Source organism: Schistocerca nitens, chromosome 3 (genome assembly GCF_023898315.1).
Source record: "Schistocerca nitens isolate TAMUIC-IGC-003100 chromosome 3, iqSchNite1.1, whole genome shotgun sequence".
NCBI classification, from domain to species: Eukaryota; Metazoa; Arthropoda; class Insecta; order Orthoptera; family Acrididae; genus Schistocerca; species Schistocerca nitens.
In genome coordinates, this window is record NC_064616.1 from 599522382 (window position 1) to 599549636 (window position 27255).

At 39.4% G+C, this 27255-nt stretch overlaps 1 protein-coding gene across 1 annotated transcript in view; it reads left to right on the forward strand.

Annotated features, from left to right (window-relative positions):
• The window catches only part of LOC126248520 (putative inactive tyrosine-protein kinase Wsck), a 149669-nt gene that overhangs the window by 61169 nt on the left and 61245 nt on the right, over window positions 1-27255 (forward strand). The window contains exon 6 of the mRNA XM_049949573.1: window positions 19851-20023. Within this exon, the coding sequence (XP_049805530.1) occupies window positions 19851-20023 (173 nt within the window). The remainder of the gene's footprint in view (window positions 1-19850; window positions 20024-27255) is intronic.

Genomic DNA, 27255 nt, shown 5'->3' on the forward strand with positions numbered 1-27255 from the left:
AGATTGCTGTGAGCTTATAGGTTGATTCACACTAGACCCCAAGGGAACAGAAGGGACTATGACCATAAACGGAGATGTGTTCACTCTACACAGAAAGTCAACACTTAGTTACTTTTTTAGCCCAGGAAAGTGAGGCTGCGAGATACCACTCGTGATACAAAAAGTTTGAAGAACATACGCTGTTGGACAGAAAAAGTGAAGCACCCGGAAGACACAGTGGGATGTCAACGTAACTTTGTACTTGTTTACACCATCGGTGGATTTTTAAGTGATTGGAGTTGCAATTCACCGTGACAGGTGGAATGATCACCAGAATGCATTAGTATTGTTTGTGTTTAGTGATGTTACCAGGGCTGGTATGGTGTATAAGGAGAGTGAGTCAGATATTGAGTGATCAGTGTGAAGGGCGTGAAGATGTATCGTACTTGTATGAGATGGTGCTCAGCACCTGATGGAGTTCTAAATTGACTTGTACAATCCCGATATTTGTTGGCCTTGTATGTGACAGTGACCCGATGTTGGACTGCATGGGAATGTAAGGGCAGGCATACTCAAGGTTCCAGTTGACCATGCCTGTCCATCATGAGTGAGGATTGCCATATTTTGCACCAAGCACAGAGAGTAACCCTTTCACACCTGAATCTGCGATCTGAGAACAAGTAATGGACTCTCTGAAACATCATTTGTCATCCCACACCATTGTTGAGAGAGCAGCAGCATCCGGACTAGGGGAAGATAGTTGCATTTTAGGCTGCCATTAACAACACAACACAAAAGACTTTGTTTGGAGTGGTACCTTGACCAGGAAGCAAGGACTGCTGATTGATGTATGGCATGAAATTATGTTCAGCGATAAATCACAGTTCTGCACTATCCTGATGACCAGAGTATGGAGGCGACTTGGGGGAGGTTGTATTCTTTCACTGTTTTGGAGAGTTGCAGGGTGTTATTCCTGTCATCATGGTGTGTAAAACCATCAAGTATGACTTCTGGTCACAGCTGGTAGTTATTGAGGGAACTCAAATGGTACAGTGTTGTGGTGCCGTTATTCAACAAGACAGTGCTGCCCTGCACCTGGCATGTGCGTCTACGAACTTTCTTGCATGATGCTGAGGTACCCTTGTGGCCAGCAAGATCCCCAGATCCGTCACTGATAGAACATGTGGGGGACCAGTTTGGACATCAACTTCGTCCCATTGCCAGTATCAGAGATATGAAGGACCATTTACAACAGTTGTGTACCAGTTTACCTCGAAGGGTACATGGTGTTACAGCACTCTTCCCAATCAAACCAGTGCTTGCTTCCAGGTGAGGTGGGGGTGCAGCCCAATACTGTTAATTGGGCTAGTACTGCCAAGTTCTTTTTAAACTTGACTCAGTTTTGTAATCATTAATATTTCGTTCTGCATCGCATACTTTCTCAACCCATGAAGATTCATTTCTCCTCCTCCTCCCCTTCTCAGTGCTTCATTTTTTTAAATTAAATTAATGAACTAGCAATAGTAGCAAAATTTGTTAATAGCCAAATTGTTAATAAACCAAAGTAAAATTCATAATGGATGTTCTTCACAAATGTTGTGTGGTAAATTTCTCATGTAGTCGAGAACTGAAATAATTGTGAAAGTTCCATCCAAACATTTTAAAACATCAACATTTGCTTGATGGGGGAAATAAGAGTGTATATACACGCAAGCTAATAAAACAATATTTAGAAGCCTATATACATAGCACTTTTTTACTTTATCCTCTCTGTCTTGCTTTTTTCTGAATGCCAAATTATCTTAAAAAACTATTTTTTCCTTATATAGAGCTGGATTTTCATTATTAAGAAAGGTATTATTAATTAAAGTTGTCTCACCTATTTATGCTGTTATTTGTACACAGTGTGGGTTTTGTCATCTTCCAGGCACTGTGAAACCTAAACCATATTTTGCTTTTTTGTGTTTCACCTATTTTGTGTAAGAACACTCGTGGGAAAAATGTCGTTCTCATACGACCTTCACAATGTGTCTTGAAAATGAAGCAAGTAATAAAGATTAAGAAGACACCAAATTCTGTACCATAACACGAGTGAATGCAGTGAGAGTATGTTAACTTTCTCTTTGAGAATCCTTCATGATAAACCTCCATTCTGCCCCATTCTGTTGTTTAATTCACGGTCTGTGTGAATATCAAATTTGAAATGCATTGTGGAACGTTATAACACCCACTGTGAATTGACCCAGAAGCCTTCCTATCATGGGACATGCAAACACACCTGGATAAGGAGCCGTTGATGTCATAGTGTGCAATTCTGTGTTCCACTACACTGCGAAGTGTAAAATAAAGGATCTGGGATGTCAGATCTTTGCCTTGAGAAGGGAAATGTGGCCAGTGGGATGCGACATTGTTTTATGTCCCAAGCAGAACATAGGAGCCACTGTATTTTGTGGAGTTAAACATCATATTTGGTGGGTTTTCTTTCACATGGACTATGTAGCATGAATATAACCTGGTTCAAAGCATCAGCAAATTGAATATTTTTCAAAAGCCCATTGTCGTAACGATGATTTGTTATAATAAAATACAGGTAATTACACCTTGGTAGGTAAAGGCTTCATGTAGTTGATGTTTGTAGTGCTATAACTTGTGTGCTATGGAAGTATACCATTTCAATGCTACAGCACAGTGATGATCTATCAAAAGCACATTGTTTTGGTACAATTTGCATATTAAGCGTCAAATAATAACCTTAAAAATTGGGTATTTATTGTAAATGGTATTTATTGTAAATAATGTATTTGCTGAAATCTTGTCACAAAGGCCAGTGACTGGAATGTTTACCCAGCAGCCAGAAATTTTAAAATGACTGCAAGTCTATCAGAAAGTAAATGCAAGTTACACACTGTAAGTTTCTGCTATTGTGAAACTTTCTATAAAATATGTATATTTATTTCTGGGTTTGTGAGAGGGCTCATGTTTGTATCTTGCTAATAAATATCTTTTTGAATAATGGTGAGTAGCTTTGGAAAAAAACTCGTCTTCCATTCAAATGAAATTATGAAATTAATCTCAGTTGAATCTTAAAATCTAAGTACATTATTTCAGAGTTTTGGTACTCGGTACTCAATGCAACATAGAGAATATGGATATTATGGATGCACAATCTGACATCAGGTGTCGTACCTCGACTATATTCAATTGAAAACCAAAAATGGGGTGAAAATTCAATCAAGTTAGCGAATAATTTCTAATAGTATGCATCTCAGATCATTGTACAGCATTATGTAGTGTTCCTCTACCAGCAATTCATTGTTCAAGCTTTTAACAAGTCCAGAATCTTCTTCATGATTTTCTCCACTCTCCTTTGACAATCACTAATGGATTTTATGCAGCTGTTTTGTGCACATCTATTTTCATGAAGAAACTGTGTGGCTTGTGAAACTAAATAAAGCGGACAACTGCTACTAGAGTGAACTGAGAGCACAAATCACGTTAACCAGCTCATCTCATGTTCTGACGGCACTTTCTCTCATGAGGTCAGGTGTCCCGTCTTCACACACATCAATGTTAGCTGCCTTTTCCTGTGTGAGGATGGCTTAAGTATTTGTAGGTTTAGCACTGTTCACATGTCTCTCCAAACTCTTCAAGCTGTAACAGGCTAGCATATCATTTGCAGGGTTATCAGTAACCCAACTGCCTTTTGCAAGTTCACAGGATATAGGGTATTCTAGCCCATGTGAAAGAACATTGGAAGTAATGAACAGAAGTTGATCGAGCAGTGACTTCAGGCCATGGGACACACTCTGCTACTTCTGTGCCTACACCGTCCTACACAATGTTTGGCTAAATATAGAGTAACATGGAACTTAGAAACCCATGTACTTCCACCACTTTTTATGTAAGAACAATAAGACGAAAAAGTAGAGTATGTGAAGATAGGTTAACATAGTTGTAAGAAGTGCTGGCTAAAATAAAATGAGATGATAGGGGTATTATAATTGTTGTGGAAAATGGAAGAGTAGGAAAATTGAAATTGGGGCATGTATTTTATTACAGAAATATAGAAGGTACCAAATTCAGATGTAGGATTGATTTTAAACAAAAAGTTTAAGCCAGTATTATGGGAATTGAAGGAATCCCACACAGAATAGCAGCACTAGTTCTAAAAAGTAAACGAAAGATATTCAAAGGAAGTCGCTCAGCTCTGTGCACCAGCATGTTCACATTCTGACAAGGAGGCAGAAGATCTCTGAGCAGGGTTACAGCAACAGACAAACTACAGCAAATCAGTGCACACTTCACTGCAGAGTGAAAATTCATTCTCCTTCAATGGGAAACTTTGTGTATGAGTGTAGAATTTAGCTTGGTCAACATCTTTGTCCATGACACATTCTTTGAAAGAAAGGAAAAGAGGAGAAAATAGAAAGTGGACTTCACAATTACCAAATTGAACTCAGAATGGAATTGGATGTATTTTATCAAACAGTAATTGACTTGTAAGATGCAGAGTAAGAATAAAAACTGTGCTGCAAGGAAACAGATTCATCAGGAGGGAAGTCTGAATTGCATATTAGCAATTTATTTAACATTAGATTTGTGTACCAGATTTAAGAAGCTACAACTTCAACACCTTAAAAAATTAATGTTATACAGACATAGACAGAAAGGTAGTTATATAACAAAGGTACTGAACACGTACAGCAAAATATATTGCGAGCATGAAGAAAGTAAAAGAAAATAATACGTCATGTGAAGCAAGCCACCTATTAAAGAAAAAGCAAAAATTTCAAGTAAAAGATAACAGAAAAATAATTGGATGTCTTAATGAAAGAAACTGTCCAAAAATGTCTTTTAGAGGATCTTAGAAGATATGAGGGGCATTCAGTAAGTAACGGAACACATTTTTTTCTGAAAGCAGATTGGTTTTGAATGAGGATTCCAATACACGATATTATTCCCTACTCTTTTGGCTACAAATTCCTATCTTTCAACATGAGCTTTGTTCAATGCAACCGCCTTATACCACCTCACTGGGAGGGCCTGTATGCTGGCATGGTACCACTCTGCTGGTCAACATCGGAGCCTGTGTCTTGCTGCATCAATAACCTCCCCATCGTCCATGTGCTGTTTCCCACATCGGTCATTGGGCCACACAGATGGAAGTCAGACGGTGCGAGATCCAGGCTGTAGGGTGGATGAGGAAGAACAATCCAGTAAAGTTTTGTGAGCCTCTCTTGGGTGCGCAGACTTGTTTGAGACCTCATATTGTCATGGAGAAGAAGTTCATTTGCATTTTTGCGGTACAAACACGCTGCAGTTGTTTCTTCAAGAGGGAAGACATCAAACAGTTGACTTTTGTCTCTGCCATACTGAATACTTAGATTATGCAAATATTTTATCCTTTGACACCTGTTATAATATTATGTTAATAAGAGCCTTTACTAGTGGGTGAATACATTTGTGCATTTATTCTGATGTACACTGAATGCAATCTGGCTTCCGTCTTAAGCCATGGCATGTTTCTGGTTTTTATATCAATTTCGTATATGGCAAGAGGCGCTCGGTTCGGCTAATGTAATTTACGACCATGTGATGTAATAAGTGAGTTTGCTTACCTCGCAAATATTTTTCTACTATTAGTAATATTTTGTTATGTTTGTAAAAAATAATTTTTTTAACTGGTTCATACATTTGAGGCCCCACTACTTCTGAAGAAGATATTTTTAGAAATATTGATACCTAGGTAAGGGCTAAATAAACCTGTGGTTTGCCACTGGTTGGCTCATTTTTTCAACCTCTTCAGGTTTATACAATTGTCAATTCGCAGCCATGTTTAAGACTTCAGATTTTGTTCAAAATGTAAACTGTTGAACTGCGTATTTCCAAAATTAAAAATTTCCATTTATTTCTTAGATCTTGAAACTTGATATTAATTCATTCATAAATAAAAACGTAATAATAAAATTAAGTAATAGATTAGAATGCAAATCTCAGACAATAGGACAGCGAGAGCCCTTTAAATGAAATAAGCTAAAAATCATGTAATTTTCATGTGGGGAAACTCTTAACATTTCCAGAGAACTTCAGCACCTTTCAAGAAGCTTGACATTTTTGCTGTTTTCCCAATGGTGGAAAAACAGTGTCTTATGAAGCAGCTCTGCTTAGCTGTCACAAAATAAGGCCTAAGAGAAAAAAAGAAAAGAAAACATGTCTGCTAATGCTGTTCCAAATTGCACATAGCTGCCTTCGCCTTCAATAATGGCCCGGAGTCCATGATGGATAAAATCAAAAGCCTGAAATCTGTTTGGCATTGATCCCACAACTCCTACCGCATAGCTTTGGACATTCAAGCAACTCGTTCGAAGTGACATGAATTGCCTCAGGAACCATGCAGCGAATAGATAGCGAGCGTCCTTTTCCTTTATTATTCTGACCTTTTCTGCCAAAATATTCTCAGTCAGGTTGCCATTCCAATACAATAACATTTCTGTCATTGTGAAGGCACCTCTTTATGACAAGTCACATATGATAGGGCGAGCTGTCATATTGGAGCATGACCTGATCATTGTGAAATCTCATTCTGATATCAGACAACGTCACATTCTCCAAACTTGTAATGTAGTTGTGCACTTCTAGTTTCTCTTTCACTTCCTACAGAAGCCCACACCCTTCGGTTGATATCCATCGCCATACTCTTCCTGATTCCCTGACACTTGTTCAGCACTTGTTTTGGATCACATCTAGCACCTTTTGGAAGGTAAACAAGTAATTTTCCTGTTGATGCAATACAGAAAACTCTTTCATCAGTGTAAATCTCTCCTCTGAAAAACTACAGAATTCTGCTGACATTTACAGCAGCAAGTGCAAGGTGGGCCTCCCTGTGAGGGACAGATAATGTCGCTTTCACAATAGCATTTTTTGCTCTCTATCCATCTTCCTTTGGATGGTGAATGACAGACCTACTGCTAACAGCAAGGCTCAAAGCTTTGTGAATTTTTTGTGCATTGAGGCAGTAAGTAGTCTGCACTGAACAGGCACTGCAGGTGGACAAGATAGTGTGGTAGCTCGTAGGTCCAATCATTGCCATGAGATCTCTACGAAAATAATGATATTCAGCTACCTAAAACTATTCTCTGAATTTTAATTATAGCTCTACACAGTGGCCCATAAACAAAATTTCTGCTACACCAGACAAGGCTTTCCACCCTAGATATTTAGCGTCACCCGTGCGAAGCCAGGGTGCGTAGACATTATAATGTAAAATGAAATGTTTAAGCTATTATGTGCTTTCTGTATTTGAAACTACGCTTTGTCAAAGCCTTGCATAGCTTAGGTGATACTGTGCTTGGCACTACTGTATATGCAGTGTTTGGCAGAAGAAACACGTCTGTGAAGCAACGCAATTTCCAGCATTTGAATTATTGCACTTGAATGTGATCTGACATTAACAACCAGAGCCAGAATAATTGGAACAGATTTCAATATGATAAGAAGGATCATTGACCATTTCCTAGTTAATTTCATTTTAACCTCATCAAATTAGGTCTCATTGAGAAGTATGGACTACAGAGATAAACAGCCAATGGCAACCATTTTCACTACGGGGATATGATACAACTAGGACACATTTATGTTTGGATTATGGTGTGCGCCCTGTGAAACAGTTTCCAGAGAAAAACTATTTGAAAATATACAGATGATTCATCTACACTGCTCTGTAGCATGCGCATTGTTCGAGGAGTATTTCATGCACCTTACAAGAACAAGGGACCGAACAAACCGAGCCTAAGATTCAGTTCTGGTACCTAGAGATTTATCATAGTTTTTAATTATTTACAATATCACTTTTATCAGTTACCATAGTGTCCGTCTGACTTATGTCCACCATCACAAAAACCTACGTTCCAGTCTGAGTGGCAAGCGGGAAGGTTCTTGTTTATCTCACTTGCTGCATTGTCAGGTGTCTGAAGTTGTCCTCCTTAAGTGTGGTTCTGGTCATCAAGTGAGTTCTAGTGCCTCCACTTCACCTTACTGTTTGTTTTTGTTTGTCTACTTGCAGCGGCGTCAGCTGCTCCACTATGGCTATCATGGTTTCCTCGTGAATTGCACAAAAAGGTACTGTGAGCTGTACTGTCGAAAAAACAATGCGACATGTGCAGCCCAGGTTTCTAGAAATCCATGACTGGCTTGTAGATGCAATTCATGTGTACTCTCATCAAGTACACACCACTTATTTTGACTCAGACAAGTACATGTTTTACGTGAAATTTATGGATCCCTTTCACATTGAAAAATTACTGTGACAACACGGTTCTGAAGTCATGTTCAAGCATTGCGATAATTCCATTAGTATGGTGTCACTCACAGACGCTGAAATTGACTATACCAATGTTTGAGTGTTCAACTTTCCAAAGGACATATTGACTACTCCTTACGGTAAAGTGGAAAATGTTCATCATTAACGTTAGTCTATTCAACACAGATTACAGTGTTATAGTGGAATTCATTCCATGGAAATGCATATCAAATGCAATATTCCATCACATTTGCAAGTATGTGGTTACTGTGTTTGTATCACCTGCACTGGTCAAGAGGGAACCTGCTTTCTGTATAATTTAAGTGACATGTTCGGTCTAATTGCCTGTGGAGAATGTTGGTATTAAAGCTGTCATTATGCAGCATCAAGAGAATTAACGGCTGCTGATCTTGTTCCTTGCCCTCCTGAAGTCAGACCTACTTTTACTTCAGATCCTAATGACCAAAAAACAGTTCTGATAATCGTGTAAATCAATTTCTGCCTTTACCTCTGCAACAGCATCAGAACGCTTTTGCCCCCAGGTTAGTAAGTGCAACACTGGAAAACAAGTGCTGTCGCTCTCATGATGGCAAGGGGAAGGATTTGGCTGTGCCTTCCTCTGCATCGATTTTGTCCACTGGTCCTCTTGATGATACAATACCTCCCGTCCATGATATAGTGACTGGCAAAGAAGTTATCTCCAGTATCCATCCTGCTCGTGAAGTGGCTCCTTCTTAGCTACCTTCATGTGGAGAGGGAGTGGTGTCCCCCCCTTCGTTTTTATGTCTTCCATTACAGTCTAAGACATTACAAAGTCCTCCTGCCCCTCGTCTTCAGTCACCAACCGTTTCCTGAATTTGTTGTCTACAGGAACTCCAGAGGAGAACAAAATTAGTGACAAAGTATCAACTGTTGCATTGGTGGTTCCACAGAATGCTTCCACCTTATTGACTGGACCTGCTTTTTCGTATGATCTTTAATATAGCACCAGAATATTCTATGGGGACTGCCTTTCATGAAGGCATTCCTATTGCTGAGGTGTAAATGTTGGATTCTGGCAGTTGCATTGGTTGTCAGCTTTTTAATCTTACCTTGGTTCTTTGATATGCCCTGCATGGCACTGGTCGCACAGTGGATCATTTGTGTTTTTGTAAAGGTGAAATTGTTTACTTGTTGCTTAAGAGTCCTCTGAGTATTCTGTTGGGGGGGGGGGGGGGGTAATTTTAATTGTGTGTTGCACCCTGCAGATCAGTCTCCAAATTTTAATTTCTGTCATGACTTGCATGAGTTGTTCCATGCCTTATGCCTGAGAGACATCTGGATATGTAAATACCTGATGTTAGTTACATTTACCCACTTTACTGATACTTCTAGTAGCAGATTAGATAGGTTTTACTTATCAGACTGCCGAAGTGATAGTGTTCTTAATGTTCAAGTCATCCCTGCTTCCTTTAGAGATCATTGTGCTGTGACTGCAACTCTCAATCTTGTACGGCTACCTCTCAAATTGTTTCCCACTTTGTGGATGATAAATGTCGCTCACGCAGCTGACTCCTCTCTTGATGATGTGTGTGAGCTGTGTGGGAGCATACTTTTGGTTCACTGGGAAGTACTCTTCCATCCTTGATTGGTGGCAAAACTGAGGCTCAGGCAAGCTTTGATACCTTTTTGTGCTGGCAAAGTGCCGGACTTTCGGGGAACTAATGAATTTTTGCTATTCCATCCTGCATGAACTTTATGATGCTGTGGATCACACCTCTCCCCCAATGCATATTTTAGGCATGTAAAGACAAAATTCTGAACCTAGCAGAGGATACAATTGGAAAGTTTGAAACTGCTATCCAAGCCACATTCATTGGTGACGGAACAACTGACTTCCTTATATCATTTGTTTCGGCATCAGACCCATCATTCATTCTCTCATGAAAAATTGTGGACACATCAAAATGGCACAAGCTGATATAGTGCGTGTCTTAAACCAATACTGTCAACATCAGTGACATCAATGTGTCCAATGATACCTTTTACTATCCACTAGTCAGCACCTTGGATATGACAGTTACACCTGAACATAATGAGTTTATAAAATTATTGTGGGATAAGCTTCTCAAAAGTTCCTGGGTCTGGATGTACTTCCCAAGGAATTTTACATGCATTTTCGGTGTCTGTTGGGTGCTACCTGTATGTCCCTTTTGAATGAAGTGTTACAGGGCAGAGTAGTGCTGAGCTTGTTCAAAGTGGGGAAAACTGTTTTAATCCCGAAACACCCTCGACTGGCTGCCCACAATGGCTTTCGCCCCATTACTTTGTTAAACTTTGCTTATAAGACTTTGGCATGGGCGATTAATAGTAAGATGCCGGCTCTGATGAAGATGGTTGTTGCAAAACATCAAACTGCATACCTGGTTGTACACCTCTTACTCCTATAGTCAAGTGTCATGACATGGTTTCTGTTGCTGCTGTAATATATGTCCCTTGTGCCCTTGCTGTTTTAGAATTTGATAAGGCATTTGACTGTGTTAATCATGACTTTTTGCTTCGAATTCTGGAGACTGTTGACTTTACTGTTGGTACACGGCGAGTGCTCTCATATCTGCTCACAGTTATTTCCAGTGGTTGCTAAAGGCCAGTTGATAGTTGATGCCGCCCCCCCCCCCCCCCCCCCCGATAAATATCCATTGGGGGAATGCCTCAAGGAAGCCCAATTTCAATGACTTGTTTGTGTTGTTTCTGTAACCCCTACTTTGGATGCTGACATCCCAGCTGAATGGTTGGACTCATTCCGGAGAGTCTATAGCTGTTTGTGCATATGCAGATGACGTGATGGTTCTACACTGCAATCCTGCGGAGATGCCTCAACTGAAGGCTGTAATCAATGATTATTATCAGAGTTCTAGTGCATTACTTAATGAAGGTTAATGCAGCCTTCTTACTTTGTGAGGTTTTGAAGACACGGTTGTTCCATTGGCTACTGCAGTGGATCAGCATACATCTCTCAGTATCATCATTGATCGTTGTCCACTCAAAGTGGCAACACTCAACTGAAAGTCTGGTATGGACAGAATTCAGGGAGCAATACTAGAACATGAAAGGTATTCTCTTACCCTGCTCCACAAACTCTGAATACTGGATACATATGTCTTATGCAAAGCTTATTACATAGCCCAAGTTCATCCACTTCCCTCAACAATGGTGAAGAAATTACAACAGTTGTCTGGTCGATAATGAAATTTTCACTCTGCAGCGGAGTGTGTGCTGATATGAAACTTCCTGGCAGATTAAAACTGTGTGCCTGACCGAGAGTGGAACTCGGGACCTTTGCCTTTCACGGGCAAGTGCTCTACCAACTGAGCTACCCAAGCACGACTCACGCCCCGTCCTCAAAGCTTTACTTCTGCCAATATCTTGTCTCCTACCTCCCAAACTTTACAGAAGCTCTTGTGCGAACCTTGTGGAACTAGCATTCCTGAAAGAAAGGATATTGTGGAGACATGGGCACTTGCCCGTGAAAGGCAAAGGTCCCGAGTTCAAGTCTTGGTCCGACACACAGTTTTAATCTGCCAGGAAGTTTCATATCAGTGCACACTCCGCTGCAGAGTGAAAATTTCGTTCTGGAAACAACCCCCAGGCTGTGGCTAAGCCATGTCTCTGCAATATCCTTTCTTTCAGGAGTGCTAGTTCTGCAAGGTTCACAGGAGAGCTTCTGTAAAGTTTGGAAGGTAGGAGGCGAGATACTGGCAGAAGTAAAGCTGTGAGGACGGGGCGTGAGTCGTGCTTGGGTAGCTCAGTTAGTAGAGCACTTGCCCGCGAAAGGCAAAGGTCTAGAGTTCGAGTCTCGGTCCGGCACACAGTTTTAATCTGCCAGGAAGTTTCAGTTGTCTGATCGTTCCTTATGGAAATGACATATCTTTCACGTATGGTGTGCGGTGGTGTCAAAGCCTCCATTCCTGTGGGGGTTGGGCCCGGCTGATATACGAAGGAAGACGCAAATGCTATACATGCGACATATTGTTTTGACGATAACTCAGGAAACTTACACATTCACATCCTGTTTATTTCTCTATGTCTGTTCTGCTTGTCTTGACCCCCCTATTGATGTTGGTTGCATAAATTACAAGTTAAAACGCCTGCGTGACTTCTATCTTGTGGTGAGTTGTTTAGTGGCTGACATTTTATGAAGACCTCTCCTCACCATGAAATTCCCAAAGACTCATTGGGAAGGAGTTCCTTGCCCAAATCCCATTGTAAGAGAATCGCCACAAACAACCTGGACAACAGTTTGGTCCAATATCAGTCTTCTGATTTTACCAATGTATGTAGCATGCTAATGGTATAAGGTAGTAAATAGCTTGATTCCAACCAACAAACGAGCAAGCGGCTTCCCATATTGGGCATAGCATCATGGATTTATGCAGTCGTTGTACTTCTAGAGATACAATACAACACTGTTTTACTTGTGGAGATCATATGGGAAACTGGTCTTGGATTAGGACACAATTGGCCCTGCTTATTCGATCTTCTGAGATTGTACATGCTACGGACATCATATTCTGCCCAGGTTCTTCCTTCTTTCAACAGTCAAAAACTGTGTTGCTGGGACACTTCATTCATTACGTTGTACAAGGTGAGGGGGAAGATCACATTGACTTCAGGAAGTACTTGACCATGGCTTTTTGGACATGCCTGCTACTGTCTAAATATCAAGACCTCTTCGCCAACATGTTCAGTCTTGTTTTTCATCTGCAGGTGTTGGTTAATTTCATTTTCCTGATGATAGGGTTTTTACTTCTTATGTATGTTCCCATCTGTTTTGCTCCGGCTTGTTCTTTCCTAGTTTCCCTGCTCATTTTGCTTTGCTTTGACGTAGTATCACTCCAGTTCTGTTGTATAATATGTATAGATGCAGTAATATACATGAGTGTATATAATCCTTGCAATCCAATTGGAATTTTTCCCTTACGGAAGGCTTCTTTTGTGATTTAGACTGTAGTGTGATTTTGTTGTCTAAGTATTTACCATCCCAGAGACAAAGACCAACTGTTAAAAGATACACGCTCAAGAGACCAGGAAAATTGGGCTGCAGAGGGTGCTAAATACATGCGCATGAGAACTATGCCTTGCTTGTGTTAAATAACAGCATTTTACATTAAAGCAAGAATGAAATTTCCTCCACAAGTCTACTAAAAATGCAATAAATTTACAAGTATATATGACTTATAAAATTTCTAATACATTTGCTGACAGAGTAATACTGTGCACAAATTCAGTGTGCAGAAGCTAGAGTTCTATTTGCAACGGACCACTGTTACAAATGCATGGGGAAAGAAAAGCAAATATGAGCTAAAACAACAGCACTAAAAAGAAAAACTTCCGCTTAACACTATGGAAGCTTAAGCGGAAAGGGAAATTGGAAAGCAGTGCGAGCTATATACATGCACATCTTGCTGGTGTTAAGTAACATAATTTTACATTGAAGCAATATGACAATCTCTTATAGAAGGCCAGTAATAAATGCAATAATTTTAGAGGTATTTATTAAATTTTCTGTGAAATATTTATGTACCAGAGTGATACTGCTTGTAAATTTAGTACACAGAAGATAATTCTATTACAAAAATTACTTTTGTTACAAAAGGGTGGAGGAAAGGATAAAATTGGTAAAGTTACATCATAATATAAAAAATGAGAACATTCTTTTTAACTGTACCAATAAAATTTTTTGTGATACCAACTGTAGGAACATACGTTGAAAAGGCCACAAAAAACAAAATCTAGTGATATGAAATGTCAGTTGCTGAACAGTAGAAGAAGAAATATTTTGAGGAAAGTGGCACATTCACCGATGTTAGCGGAGATTGGTAACCATATGTTATATGACCGCGAGCAGCAGTTTAAATCCATCAAGGAAGTGCTTACTCGCGAGTTGCAACTGATCGTTCAAAATGTTACCGTCTCTCTTAGTGAGATGTTTATAAATTTCAAGTTCTTCTAATAAATCCAATTTCCAGCCTTTTATTCCCTTACACAAAAGTACAGTTTCTTCTAATTCCCTCAGAGAATGGTCTGAAATAAGTAAATGTTCATCAAATGAAAAATTATGCACATTTCCCCCTTTCTTACACAACAGATGCTCCTTATATCTGGCTTTAATAGCTCTACTGGCCTGCCCTATGTAATAGCTAGGGCAATCTTTACAGACAATTTTATAGACGCCTGAATTTATGAAAAGATCTTGTTCAGTTTTTAATGTATGTACTAAACTTTTCGTCAAACTGCTGTTCATAGAGAAGGTACCTTTACAACTGTGTTTTCTAGTCAGAAGATGGCCAGTCCTGTAGGACACATTACATAAAGATGGTATTGAAATAAAATTGCAATTTCCCTCTTCATTAATCTTGTTTGTTGTCCTGTAGGACACATTACATAAAGATGGTATTGAAATAAACTTGCAATTTCCCTCTTCATTAATCTTGTTTGTTGTCACCTAATGTTGAAAATTTTTTATTTGCCCTTCTGTTGCTAAGTATGTGGTCGACTATGTCTTGTTTATAACCATTATTGATAGCAATAGTCTTAATCGAATTAATTTCTTTCTGAAAATTGTATGACCGAGCGAGGTGACGCAGTGGTTAGCACACTGGACTCGCATTCGGGAGGACGACGGTTCAATCCCGTCTCCAGCCATCCTGATTTAGGTTTTCCGTGATTTTCCTACATCGCTTCAGGCAAATGCCGGGATGGTTCCTTTGAAAGGGCACGGCCGATTTCCTTCCCCATTCTTCCCTCACCCGAGCATGCGCTCCATCTCTAATGACCTCGTTGTCGACGGGACGTTAAACACCAAGCTCCTCCTCCACCTCCTCCTCCTCCTCCTGAAAATTGTATGGGGAAAGTGGCATTGTTAAAGCACAACTTATTGCTGAATTGTATATATGAATATTATATATGTCAAGAGCTGCTCGGCTTCAGCTAATGTAATTTACCACCGTGTGATGCAACAAGGCCCACTCCTTCTGAAGAAAATATTTTTAGAAAGATCGAAACCTAGGTCAAGGGCTAAATAAACCTTTGGTTTGTATCTGGTTGGCTGATTTTTTTCAACCTCTTCAGATTTATACAGTTGCTGATTCGCAGTCTTATTTAAAATTTTGAAACAGAAAAACACCTTCAGAGTCCTAAAAGACTGTCGCCTTGACTTTACCAACTGCAGGTGCGGCTTTGAACTGTTTCTTTGGAGGAGAGGTGGTATGGCGTCGGTCCATGGATTGCTGTTTTGTTTACAATTTGAAGTGATGAACTCATATTTCATTGGCTGTGACAAAGTTCGACAAAAATTGTAACACTCAACTTCATAACACGCAGTCAACTCCACACAGATGATCCTTCATTGCTCTTTATGGTCCCGTGTCAGACAGCGAGAAACCCAGCGGTCACACATTTTTGAGTAAACCAGTTGGTGGACGAGTGTATCAGCACTACAGACAGAGATGTCCAGTTGTGCAGCAGTGTTTGATTCTGATCCGTTGATCACCTCAAATGAGAGTGTCCACACATTCCAACATTGCATGAGTCACAGCTATGTACGGCTGGCCGGTTTGCCGGAGATCAGACAGGTTTGCATGACATTGCTACGTTGATGACAGATTCATCGCCCAACAACTCACCATGCTTTTGTTCACTGTCAGGTATCTGTAGAAATTTTCCAAGTGCATATGAATATTTGCAATGCTCTGGTTTTCACTAAAAGAAACTTGGTGACAGCTCTCTGCTTGGAACATGTGTCCATTACAGACACCATTTTGAGGGCTATACACAGTGCTAGCACCTATCAGGACTGTGAAACTATAGAGGTTGAAGCAAGAATATTCCACAGTGTCCCACAATAAATTCCGCATTTTTCAGTCAAAACTGGCCGAGAAAAAAATATGGTGCATTACTTGTTGAATGTCCTTTGTACACTGGAAATTAGGTAAGGGAAACAATTGAAAATAGAATATTAAAGACAAATCCAAACTTATGTTAGGTATACAGTACAGTACCTAACAACAGAGAGAAACTTGTACAAGCATTCAAAGATTTATTTTAATGTTGGTGTAGCTCAAGAGAGGAATCTGCAACATAGGTTGTTACTACTGGAGATAATAAGATTGAGGAAGTATTACTAGATGTATTGCACAAAGACATTGCAGGTATGAAGGAAGAAAAGGTGCCTGGAAATGATATTTCAGTAAGATTGCTTAAAGCTGGTGAGAAGCTAAAACATACAAAAGTTACAAAATTATGTATTGAATGTCTGCCTGGAAATGCAACTCCTCAAAACAGGAATAATAAAATAATTATCCTGTTTCTCAAAAAAGGAGACAGGCAAGACATAAAACTTAGGCACAGAAAGGGGTGAAATCTGCAGTTAAAAAAACTCTTTGGTAATCTGTCTATGGAAATAAAAAGTGTGACAGATAGCAGAAGTGTTTTCAACATCTTCTGTACCATAGAGGAATTCTCCAATTGAAATAATCAATCTTTTTTGCAGGAAAAACTTTGTAATGGCTAGCATGTTGTCATATAAATATTGTTTTCAGTATTTGTTCTGTTGACGCATCCTGTGCCGTAATGTTTTTTGTGAATATGATGTATGAAACAAGTAACTAAGTAGCCAAGATATAGACCTATCTGCTTCCTCCCACTGCTGTGGAAGATATTAAATTATTACTAATCACACATAAAAAACATTGTATTTGAATCTTTCAGAAAAAGTTGTATTTCAGAACCACTAAGCACCTTTGATAAATAAATCTTTATCAACTATTGATTTTGATCATTCAATCATATCCCTCTATCTTAACCTATATATAATTGCGTCTATGGCAACATTTTTACTGTGATGTTAAAAAAAAATTTTAAAAATGAGAACTGTCTGGTGCCACTGTCGTTAGTAGTAAAATTCATTGTATAGTCAACTGTGAAATCCATTGATATAGTTCTTCATACACAAGACATAATGAGGTTCCATATTATGTGGAGTAACCTGCCCTGCATCTCTTGAACACTATAAAAATTTGTAAATACATGCTGCACATATTTGATCTTGAAAACCTAGAAGTATTTATAGATAAAAAAGTAAATCATCTTAAGAGGTGAGAAATTTTGCCTGTATATTGAAAAATGTCTGTCTGTGTAATGAAAAATGTCGTCTCTGGCAAATTTACATTCTGTTTGACCTGGTAGAAACTTCTAATGAGAAAGTTGTTAAGAAAACTATAAAATTAATTTTGGTATCATGTGAGACATCATTATTATATAGGCTCATCTGTGAATGCAATTTATTTACAAGACACTCTGTGCATGGTATCATATGGTAACTGACATCCACCGCCAGGGTTCATGCTTCAACAGGCTTGTCTTAATAGGACTGAAAATATTCCCTATCTCCCAAATAGATTATATTTGCAGATATTAAATACTCTTCAGTTACCACACCTATCATCCAAAACGATGATATACAAATATGAAAGAGTACAGGAAACTGCAGTATCTCAGAAACATAGAAGGATAAACGTGAAAAAAAAAAGAATGTAATTCTTCAGAGGATGTATGAAGTGAGACTTTTACAAACACTTTTTTGACTGTTTACCATAAGTGCTTTTGAATCCTTCAGTTTCAGACTTAAAAAAACATTGCAGAAACTGTGAACAATAAACACTATAAGGAAAAAAATTCTCATAGTCATGTAGCTTGACTAATTAACAGCAGTTAAACACTAAGTGATGTTTAAGATTTTATACATACTTAAATTTGTTCATCCTGTGATTCTGATTCAAGTTCACTGTTAGTGTTCTCACTGAGTCATATAGAAATTGGTTTCAATGAAGCATCCTTAACACACTGTGTAGCATAGCCCCCCCCTAATCCTGATCTTTTACACATTTGACACAATCTTCTTTCATAACATTATCCAGCGCTTGATTTGTAAGGCAGTCAACAATGACAAACTTGAAAGTTGTAACCCTTTTTGTTGTATCGTATTTAGCTTGAACCCATGTCAGCTCAATAGGATTATACTATCAGTGCTATGGCAGAAGTCACACATCATGTCCCATTTCCTTTGCAGTGTGCTCCATTTCATAGACCTCCTTCCCATCTCGTATCTCTTACTTGGATTAAAGCTCAACCCCAGTTTCAGTGGGTGAAAACTGAACTTTTTTTTTTTTCCTTAAGCAGAGCCACAATGTCTGTTTCACACCAATTTGAAGATAGTGGTTTGGCAGCTTACATTATCTATTACAATAATGCAGCCTTTCCTCCAATGAGCACAACAGATTAATGAACCAACTATTGAAAACGTGCCGTTCGTTTGTGAATGATAATCACATTTGGCAGAACTCTTACAGCTACAAAACACAAGTTTTGCTCTTGAAGTAAAACCATTATTTGTGGACACAGCGTGAGCAGCAGTGAGTTGATCACCTTGACCTGTAGGTACTTTCAGGCCACTATCTCCTTTGGAGTTATGCCAATTATATTTGTTTGTGTGGTTTTGTGAAATCCAAGTTTCATCCACATAAATCACAGGATTATTGTCCTTTGTATTCAGTAAATGCATAGTCTGCTTTGTAGTTCTTGAGGTGACAACATTCCATTTGTGCCCATCCTTACATTTTCTTAACTAAAAACTGATGTGTTTTAGAAGGTGAAGAATCTATGTTTTCGGGTCCTCATACTGTTTTGTGTTGTTTGTTGTGGGCTTTATCACTCTCATTTATTGTAGAATTTTAACACAATCCTGCAGCCTATTTCTTTATTAAAATTGTTCATTTGAGTAAGTCTACTTTCTTGTTTACATCCCTTTCATAGTGAATCAAAGACTGTGCTCACACCTATATCCTCTGAAAAAGTTACATGTTGCACAGTTCTTTCTGAGACTTCACATGCTTCTGCCATCAGTTTTTGTGCTTGAGCAAAGTTAATGCTCTGTCAGGCTTATTTGACATGACCAAGTTTGTTGAAAACTGGAAGGCATTAGATATGACATATTTGGTTTGTTATCTAATGTTCATTTGAGCCTGGCATATGCTAAGAAGATGTGGGCTATCACCAATGCTTTGCATAGTACAGTGCTCTTCAGTATCATTTATAATTATCTCTAAAGCAGAAAAACTTCATGAAACAAAGCATAACCAACCACACGGAAGTGGTAAAACACAGGAAAAATGGGGTAACACGTAAGGGGAGAACATGGACAACCTTGAGCTGCCTTTTTTCATGACAGCAACTGCACTAGTAGTCGACAGCTGAATCAGTGGGACAGTAAACTGTAAACCTATTTCCTTCGTTGAAACAGAAACAATGCTAATGGTTTCAGTCAGCAACTATCAGAGCCTGTAATGAGAAGAAGGTGGAAAAAATACACGTTTTCATAGAAACTGCCAACATTTTATTTGAATGCATATTGAACTACTGTTGTGTCAGAATGCAGCAGTTACATTAGATATTCTGGAAGATGTACTTCTTTAACTGCAAATTTCAAGGCACAATAGTTATGATACTGATGTCACAGTGAATGTTTGTGTTTCAGGAGACGACAGCCCTTCAGGACTCGTCGTGGCACTGTCTGTAGCTATAGGTGTGTTTGGATTCCTTTTAATCTTGTCCACGGCTGCGTATTTTGTGTTACGCCAGCGCTTGGGTAGACGACGCAGAGCCCCGGATCACCAGGAACTCTCTCTCCAGGGACCAATTATTGAAGTGGTGAGTGAAGGCACAAGGTAGTCTGCCAGTATAAAATGTTTCAGTGAAGTTATCTGCTCTCATGAAGCATAAGAAGGATGACATATTGCTCAGTTCTAAACTTAAAATCTAGATGTATTATTCCTGTAGCAATAGCTTTTCTAGCTCATCATTCGCTTCTCTTGGTCTCAATGTTCAGTTCACTAACACACAGTACGTGTTGTTCTGTTTGCATCTTTCCTTTTGGTACCTTTCTACTGGACAGGTTGTTCGGAAAACTTGTGACTGTGATGGAAAATATATGCACATCCTTAATTTTCAGTCTTAAAATATACTCAGTGTTCATTATGGATTACCACTAGGCACATACGAATTTGCTAATGGGAGTAATGAATTCTGTACTATGCATCAGCAAATGTGGCAGCTTGTGAGATTCCAATTTGTTGCTCACTTCCCTAATAATTACTCCTCACCTCATCAGTGATGGATTGTTTCATCATTAGTAATGTTTGATGATTGGTTGGGTGAAGTTCATTAAGCACAATGGGCACATGCCACTATTAATTTGTGATACACTTTGTCAATAGATATTATTGAATTATAGAAACAGAATCGTGTCACTAGATCTGAACTTTCATGAATGCTTCAGTCTTGGACAAAATTCCCTACTTGTGAATTACTGTTCAATATTCTTCCAACATGCGACTGTAAAAATTCAGTACACTTCTGGATTTGCTTTCGAATGTTTCCCCTGACCGAGTGCTTGCGCCCAACCAGGTCTGTAGACTGCACTTTAACACCTGCTGTGCTGGTGTGCACTCAGTCACGAACAACCTTATAACTTTCTATGGAGTCCGAAGATGCTTAACTGCAAGTTGTCACACATCACAAAGGTTGTATTTGTTTTCCTATTGTCCTTTTTGTCATACTTCCCACACTCGTCTAAAACTCTTCCCTGCACATGCCTAGTGAAGTTTCCAAACTGCACCTTTGAACAGTACTGTCAACAGTGTTGTCTGACACACATATGAGACGGCCGTTCATAATACTTACTTAAGAAAGACGCATTAGTGCAATCTGCAGTGCTGACAAGATTTCTCCTTTTGTGGGATTGTCTCCAAGATAACAAAGAAATTAGTACATCTCGTACATACTACCTTCATTTGACATTTTGTGTCTTGTAACTCGGTCATCTTAACTCACAAAGAAGAGTAGCAAGAGGACATGAAGAAAACCAAAGATGACTCCGCAAATGAACAGTCCTTCCATGCAGTGAACACACGATTAACTGATCAACTGCGACCAAATTCCAAAGACGTTCTGCTGCTGAAGGCGGGAGTGATTTGCTCTGTTGCCACATAATCCATGTTGACAGTAGTCATCTATTTGGTGTTTGTTGCTACTTAGGATGCTAGCAGTATGGCAGCTGTGGTAGAAATGACTCTTATGACAATAGTGTATGCTTAAGAGTCTTGGACCTTTCTAGACTGAGTGAAAGATTTCTCATTGAGTTGCAGAAGAAGGGAAAACAGGAGGGAGAAAACTGACATTCCAATTCTGATCCCAGACACCACTTTTGCTGTTCCCTGGTGTAGCACTGAGCACAATACAGATGGGGTAGCTTCTCCGTGGAAAACAGTGTTATGGACATGTGCTTCTTGAGTGCACATAACTTACTTTTAGAAGTAAAGGTGACAACTTACTGCATAATAAAGGCGTTGAGTTGTCACCAGACACATAAACAAGACTGAAAACTACAGTATCTTCCAAATTAATTCTTTTAGGAGTTGGAGTATATGTATGCACATTCACATATACATGTCTGCTCATGCCAACCCCCCCCCCCCCCCCCCCACACACACACACACATACATACATGGTTAAGCTACGGCTATCATCAATGCTACAGATTATCATAAGAAAGTGGATATCTGTTACTGGAAGATAGAACATACCAGATTCTCAAATGGGATACCACACTGGCATGGGATCTATTAAAGAACTGTGGCCTCTCTGGTGAACTTGGAAAAAGCTTAAGGTCACAGTACCTAGGTCACACAGGTTATGTGGTCTGAGCCCATTTGTGTGTCTCCTACACACATACTGGCAGACTAAATTATAGGACCTATAGACAGTCACTGTGGACATCATAGGACATCATATTAAAACCTCACAAATGTTTTTTTAAATATCATAAAGCAGATGAGGATAGTCCCAAATGAAGTTGTGGTCTGCCTCCTCAGTGTGGTCTCTCTTTCTATGAAGCTACCAGTGGAAGACACATTAAAACTATTGGCCACTCATTTTTCCCCAGAAATTTTGAAATTGTTTTGACACATCTTGATGACCACTGATATTTTGTGCTGCAGAAATTATTATGAAATGACAGTTGCAACAGCCATGGATTTGCGACTGTCACCAGCCAGAGCTATTTTTTTCATGGAGGATTTTGAAGAATGGGCATTAAACAGTGCTTGCTTACATCCATCCTATTTCTTCACGTGCATTGATGATAGAGTTTTAATCTAGCTGCACGGCAGTGAGTCACTGCAGCAGTTTATCAACCACATAACTGGTATACATCCAAACATTAGGGTTACAGTGGAGGTGCAGAAGGATGGGAAGTTGCCTTTCTTAGATGTGTTATTTGAACGAACATAAGCTCAATGGGCATAACTTCTACCATCAAGCTCAGAAGAGAGCTATGCTGAACACCTTAATACACAGAGCCAAGACTATTTTGGACAAGGACTACATCGGCTCGGAACGAGTATTCTGTCCATGAAATTACATGAACACTGTTGAGGAAACTGAGACAAAACACCAGTAGGATGAGCCAGGGGGACCGACACATAGTGCGGCTTCCATTCTGCAATACAACAACTATTAAGATTGGTAGAGTCCTAAATAGGTAAGGAACTGAACCAGTCTTCTGGCCCCCAGGAAAAGTAGAGAGATATTGTGACCTGTTACAGATAGTCTCTGTCTGAGAGTACCAGGAATTTATACTATTCCTTGCGAGTGTGGCTGAAATTCTGTGGACCAATATATACAGATTGTTGTCTATTACTGTGTTGAGCATTAGTGTCACTGTAAATACAAGAATCTCAAAAAATTTGCAGTGGTCGAGCACAGCGTGCTAAATACATACACAAGTTTTCTTAAGAAATGAGAATTCTTCACACATTGAACTATTGGGACTCTGTGATCAAGGAAGTAATTGATGTTATACTATGTGAAGACAGCTGTAGTATAGACACTAGCTGTGCACTTACCAATGCACAGAAGCTTGCATTCAATAAAGCTAGCGTGAGCTATGCCATTGCGAGTGGCACTGGATAGTGAGCGCAGTTGTAACCTACAGAGATAGTGTACCACCTCAGTACAGGAAGTTTCCTTAATATCACTATGATATAGTCCAGCCAATTGGGTGTTGTCATCTTGGCATAGAAATCGCAGCCTCGTCAGTTTTATGACGGTTGGACTTAGCCCATGACAATGACGGCACATGCAATCTTTGAAAGCTCAGAATTATATCTGAATTTTACAAGGCGAGGAAACCAAGATCTTTTTATCTGGGGACTCCATCATGAAAGACTGTATAGCTGTCAGTTGTTCTGCAATTTTACACATCCCGATAAATGCAGCTGTGCTTCTCCAGAAAGAAAGAGCACTTCAGGATCATATTCTTCATCAAAGAAGGACTGCAATAGTCAGTTGCAGTATTGACTTCAAGCAACAGTTCCTCAATCGGTCAGTCAGTGCACTAAAGGTGGTTGGTTGATTTATTTGGGTGAGGGGACCAAACAGTGAGGTCATTGGTCCCAGTGGATTAAGGAAGGACAGAGAAGGTAGTCGGCTACACTCTTTCAAAGGAGCCTGAAGTGATTTAGGGAAATCACAGAAAACCTAAATCAGGATGGGCGGACGTGAGATTGAACCATTGTCCTCCCGAATGCAAGTCCAGTGTGCTAATGACTGTGCCACCTTGCTCGGTGCACTAAAGTTACTTCAGAAAGTTCCAGCTTGATTTTGTGAGCACATGCTGCTGACATGCTGATTTTTGTGGACACCTTACCAAGGTATTGCGAACTCACCTAGTTTGGCTACAATCATTGCACCACCTGACAGAGTCCAACCAAAGTTTGAGGGACAGGCTTCAACATATGCAGTGATTAGAGCCTGCCTTCCCTGTATTGGTTCCTGCACAACACTGGGCATTACACTTGGGTTGTATGTGAAACACTCTATATAAAGAATCCACCCAGTATCTTATTTGCTGCCGAACTTCAACAAGTTGTAGGAAATCTAGTCCATCACCATCTTGATCTTATGAAGACGAGACATATTTGACACTATACATAGCACAGTCGGCTCACATTCCCCTCGAATGTGCTTTGTTGACTCCACATCCCTGGGCTGCTGCGTCCAGAACTCCACTCCACACCATTTCTGTGTGTTCTGCAACAAAAACTATCCTTCTGTTTATTATGTGATGTGACATGTAGCCACCATATGACTGAAAACAGAGAAGTGTCCCAAACCAACACCTAACCCTTTTCTGAACTTTAGATACTCAATTGTTGTTGACTAGTTTACCGAAGAAGGCCTAAAATGCTATTTAATTGTGACAAGTGTCAAGGCACATTGCAGAGAATAAACATTTTTGTAAGACTGAATATGTAATTGTTCGTGATGGCAAGCTATTGAAAGTGAACTTGAACCATGAAAGACAAATGTCATATTTGTTGTTCGGGATCATATCTATTCTTATCCAATATGACAGTTTTGGAAATTTCTGCAACTGTTGGGATAATCCATGAGAACAACTGATCATTGATAATTGTGGATGTTCATTACGAGAAATAATGTACTATAATCCATTCAGTCTAAGTATAAACCTGATGTAAACATTGCACTATGTTTTCTTCCACGTTTGCTGGAAACTCATTTGATTTCCATTTCACGTGGGACTACAGCCAAGCTGTCTCGAGTACTGTCAAGTACAACAATAAGGGTACATTCTGTGCTACGCGTTGTGTGCACATCGACTTAATGATAATATGGGACAACAGCTTTACCGACGCATTTAACTTGGACAGCTCTGGCCGGTCAGCTGGTACAGCTAGCCTGCAGTGATGTGGCCAGTTGCAGTTCACACATAAAAAGAGATGAGCAGAGGAGCAGTACAACTTCGAGTGTCATGTAATTTTTTAGCAGAATGAAATAATACACTGCAAATCGCCCACAATATGCTCCTTGGATGACTAGGCGGAAACCGCAACATGTTATCGTTTTTAGCTAACATACTGTTGTAATTAAAAACAAGAATGATGAAATTCCTGACATAACCACACGATAATTTTTCTGCGTACATTGTGTGTGACGTAAGAGAGTATTGAAGGATTTCACCATGTAGTTAAATATTGAAGCCACTGAAAAGGTATTACTTTACAGTCAGTTGTGTGGTAATCTCTTAGCTCCTTCCTTATCCGAATCCGAGAAAAACATTTCACTTCTGGAAGTGTCGCCTCCTATGTTTATAAGAAGCCTATCAACAACAGAATCCACAAAGCCAACCAGGTGCAACATTTTCTCTTCTTTTATGATGAGCCGTCCTATATCCCATCAGCTTTCGGCAGTGACATGTGAAAAAGCTGCGTGCATTAGTTCCAGTACGTCTGGCAGCTTAACAGTCTTGTTACTTCTCGGGCCAAATCTCGCAGCATGTCTCCAGATCAGTTCTGTTGGGTTCATATTTGTTGTAATGGTGCAGTGGCAAATGTAAAAATGCAGCATTTGTATGATGTGCTCGATGCTCTGAAAATGATTGTTTTTCTTGTTTCTACGATACTTCTGTACCTCTGTGGTATAAAACGATGAACATAGTCCAAATAATGAGGAATTGGTTTTTAATTTTTCCCTTAAAAGTTAAATTATGTTTTCTTAATTTAAACAACTTTTATGAACAGTCTTTCATAAAACATCGATAATTAAGGATTTGTGTTTGAAATGGAAATAGGAATTTCGCATGCAGTATGTAATTAGAAACAAGAAGACGTGCATTATTCATAAAAAATGATGAGTTTTATAATTACGAGATGTAGGTATTTCAGACTGAACGAGAAAAAGTTATTCTGGGGAGATTTGAACCAATACACGAATAACTGCATTTTGTTAACATTCCATTACACTCCCGACTGCGCTACACGTACGATGTGGATTTGTTTGTCAACTGCCTTATATACAAAACTTAAAAGCCAATTATCTCCGAAAATTTATGAAAAACATTAAGAACAGCCGACTTCTCAGCACGTTTTATCCGTGTTCCACATGCATGTTTCACTAAGGAGCAGAAAGCAGCCTCAGCCATTTTCATACTGTGCATTACGGAGATGATGTCTTAACTACTGACAACACCTTTGGCATTATTGTTTGGATTGGAAAATTGCACAGGTCGCACCAGTGTTTAAGAAGGGTAGTAGGAATAATCCATCGAACTACAGACCTATATCATTGACGTCAGTTTGCAGTAGGGTTTTGGAGCATATACTGTATTCACACATTATGAATCACCTCGAAGGGAACGATCTATTGATACGCAATCAGCATGGTTTCAGAAAACATCGTTCTTGTGCAACGCAGCTAGCTCTTTATTCGCACAAAGTAATGGCTGCTATCGACAGGGGATCTCAAGTTGATTCCGTATTTCTAGATTTCCGGAAAGCTTTTGACACCGTTCCTTACAAGCGACTTCTAATCAAGGTGCGGGCCTATGGGGTATTGTCTTATGTGTGTGACTGGACTCATGATTTCCTGTCAGGAAGGTCGCAGTTCGTAGTAATAGACGGCAAGTCATCAAGTAAAACTGAAGTGATATCAGGTGTTCCCCAAGGAAGCGTTCTGGGACCTCTGCTGTTCCTGATCTATATAAATGTCCTGGGTGACAATCTGAGCAGTTCTCTTAGGTTGTTCACAGATGATGCTGTAATTTACTGTCTAGTAAGGTCATCTGAAGACCAGTATCAGTTGCAAAGCGATTTAGAAAAGATTGCTGTATGGTGTGGCAGGTGGCAGTTGATGCTAAATAACGAAAAGTGTGAGGTGATCCACATGAGTTCCAAAAAAAATTCGTTGGAATTCGATTACTCGATAAATAGTACAATTCTCAAGGCTGTCAATTCAACTAAGTACCTGGGTGTTAAAATTACGAACAACTTCAGTTGGAAAGACCACATAGATAATATTGTGGG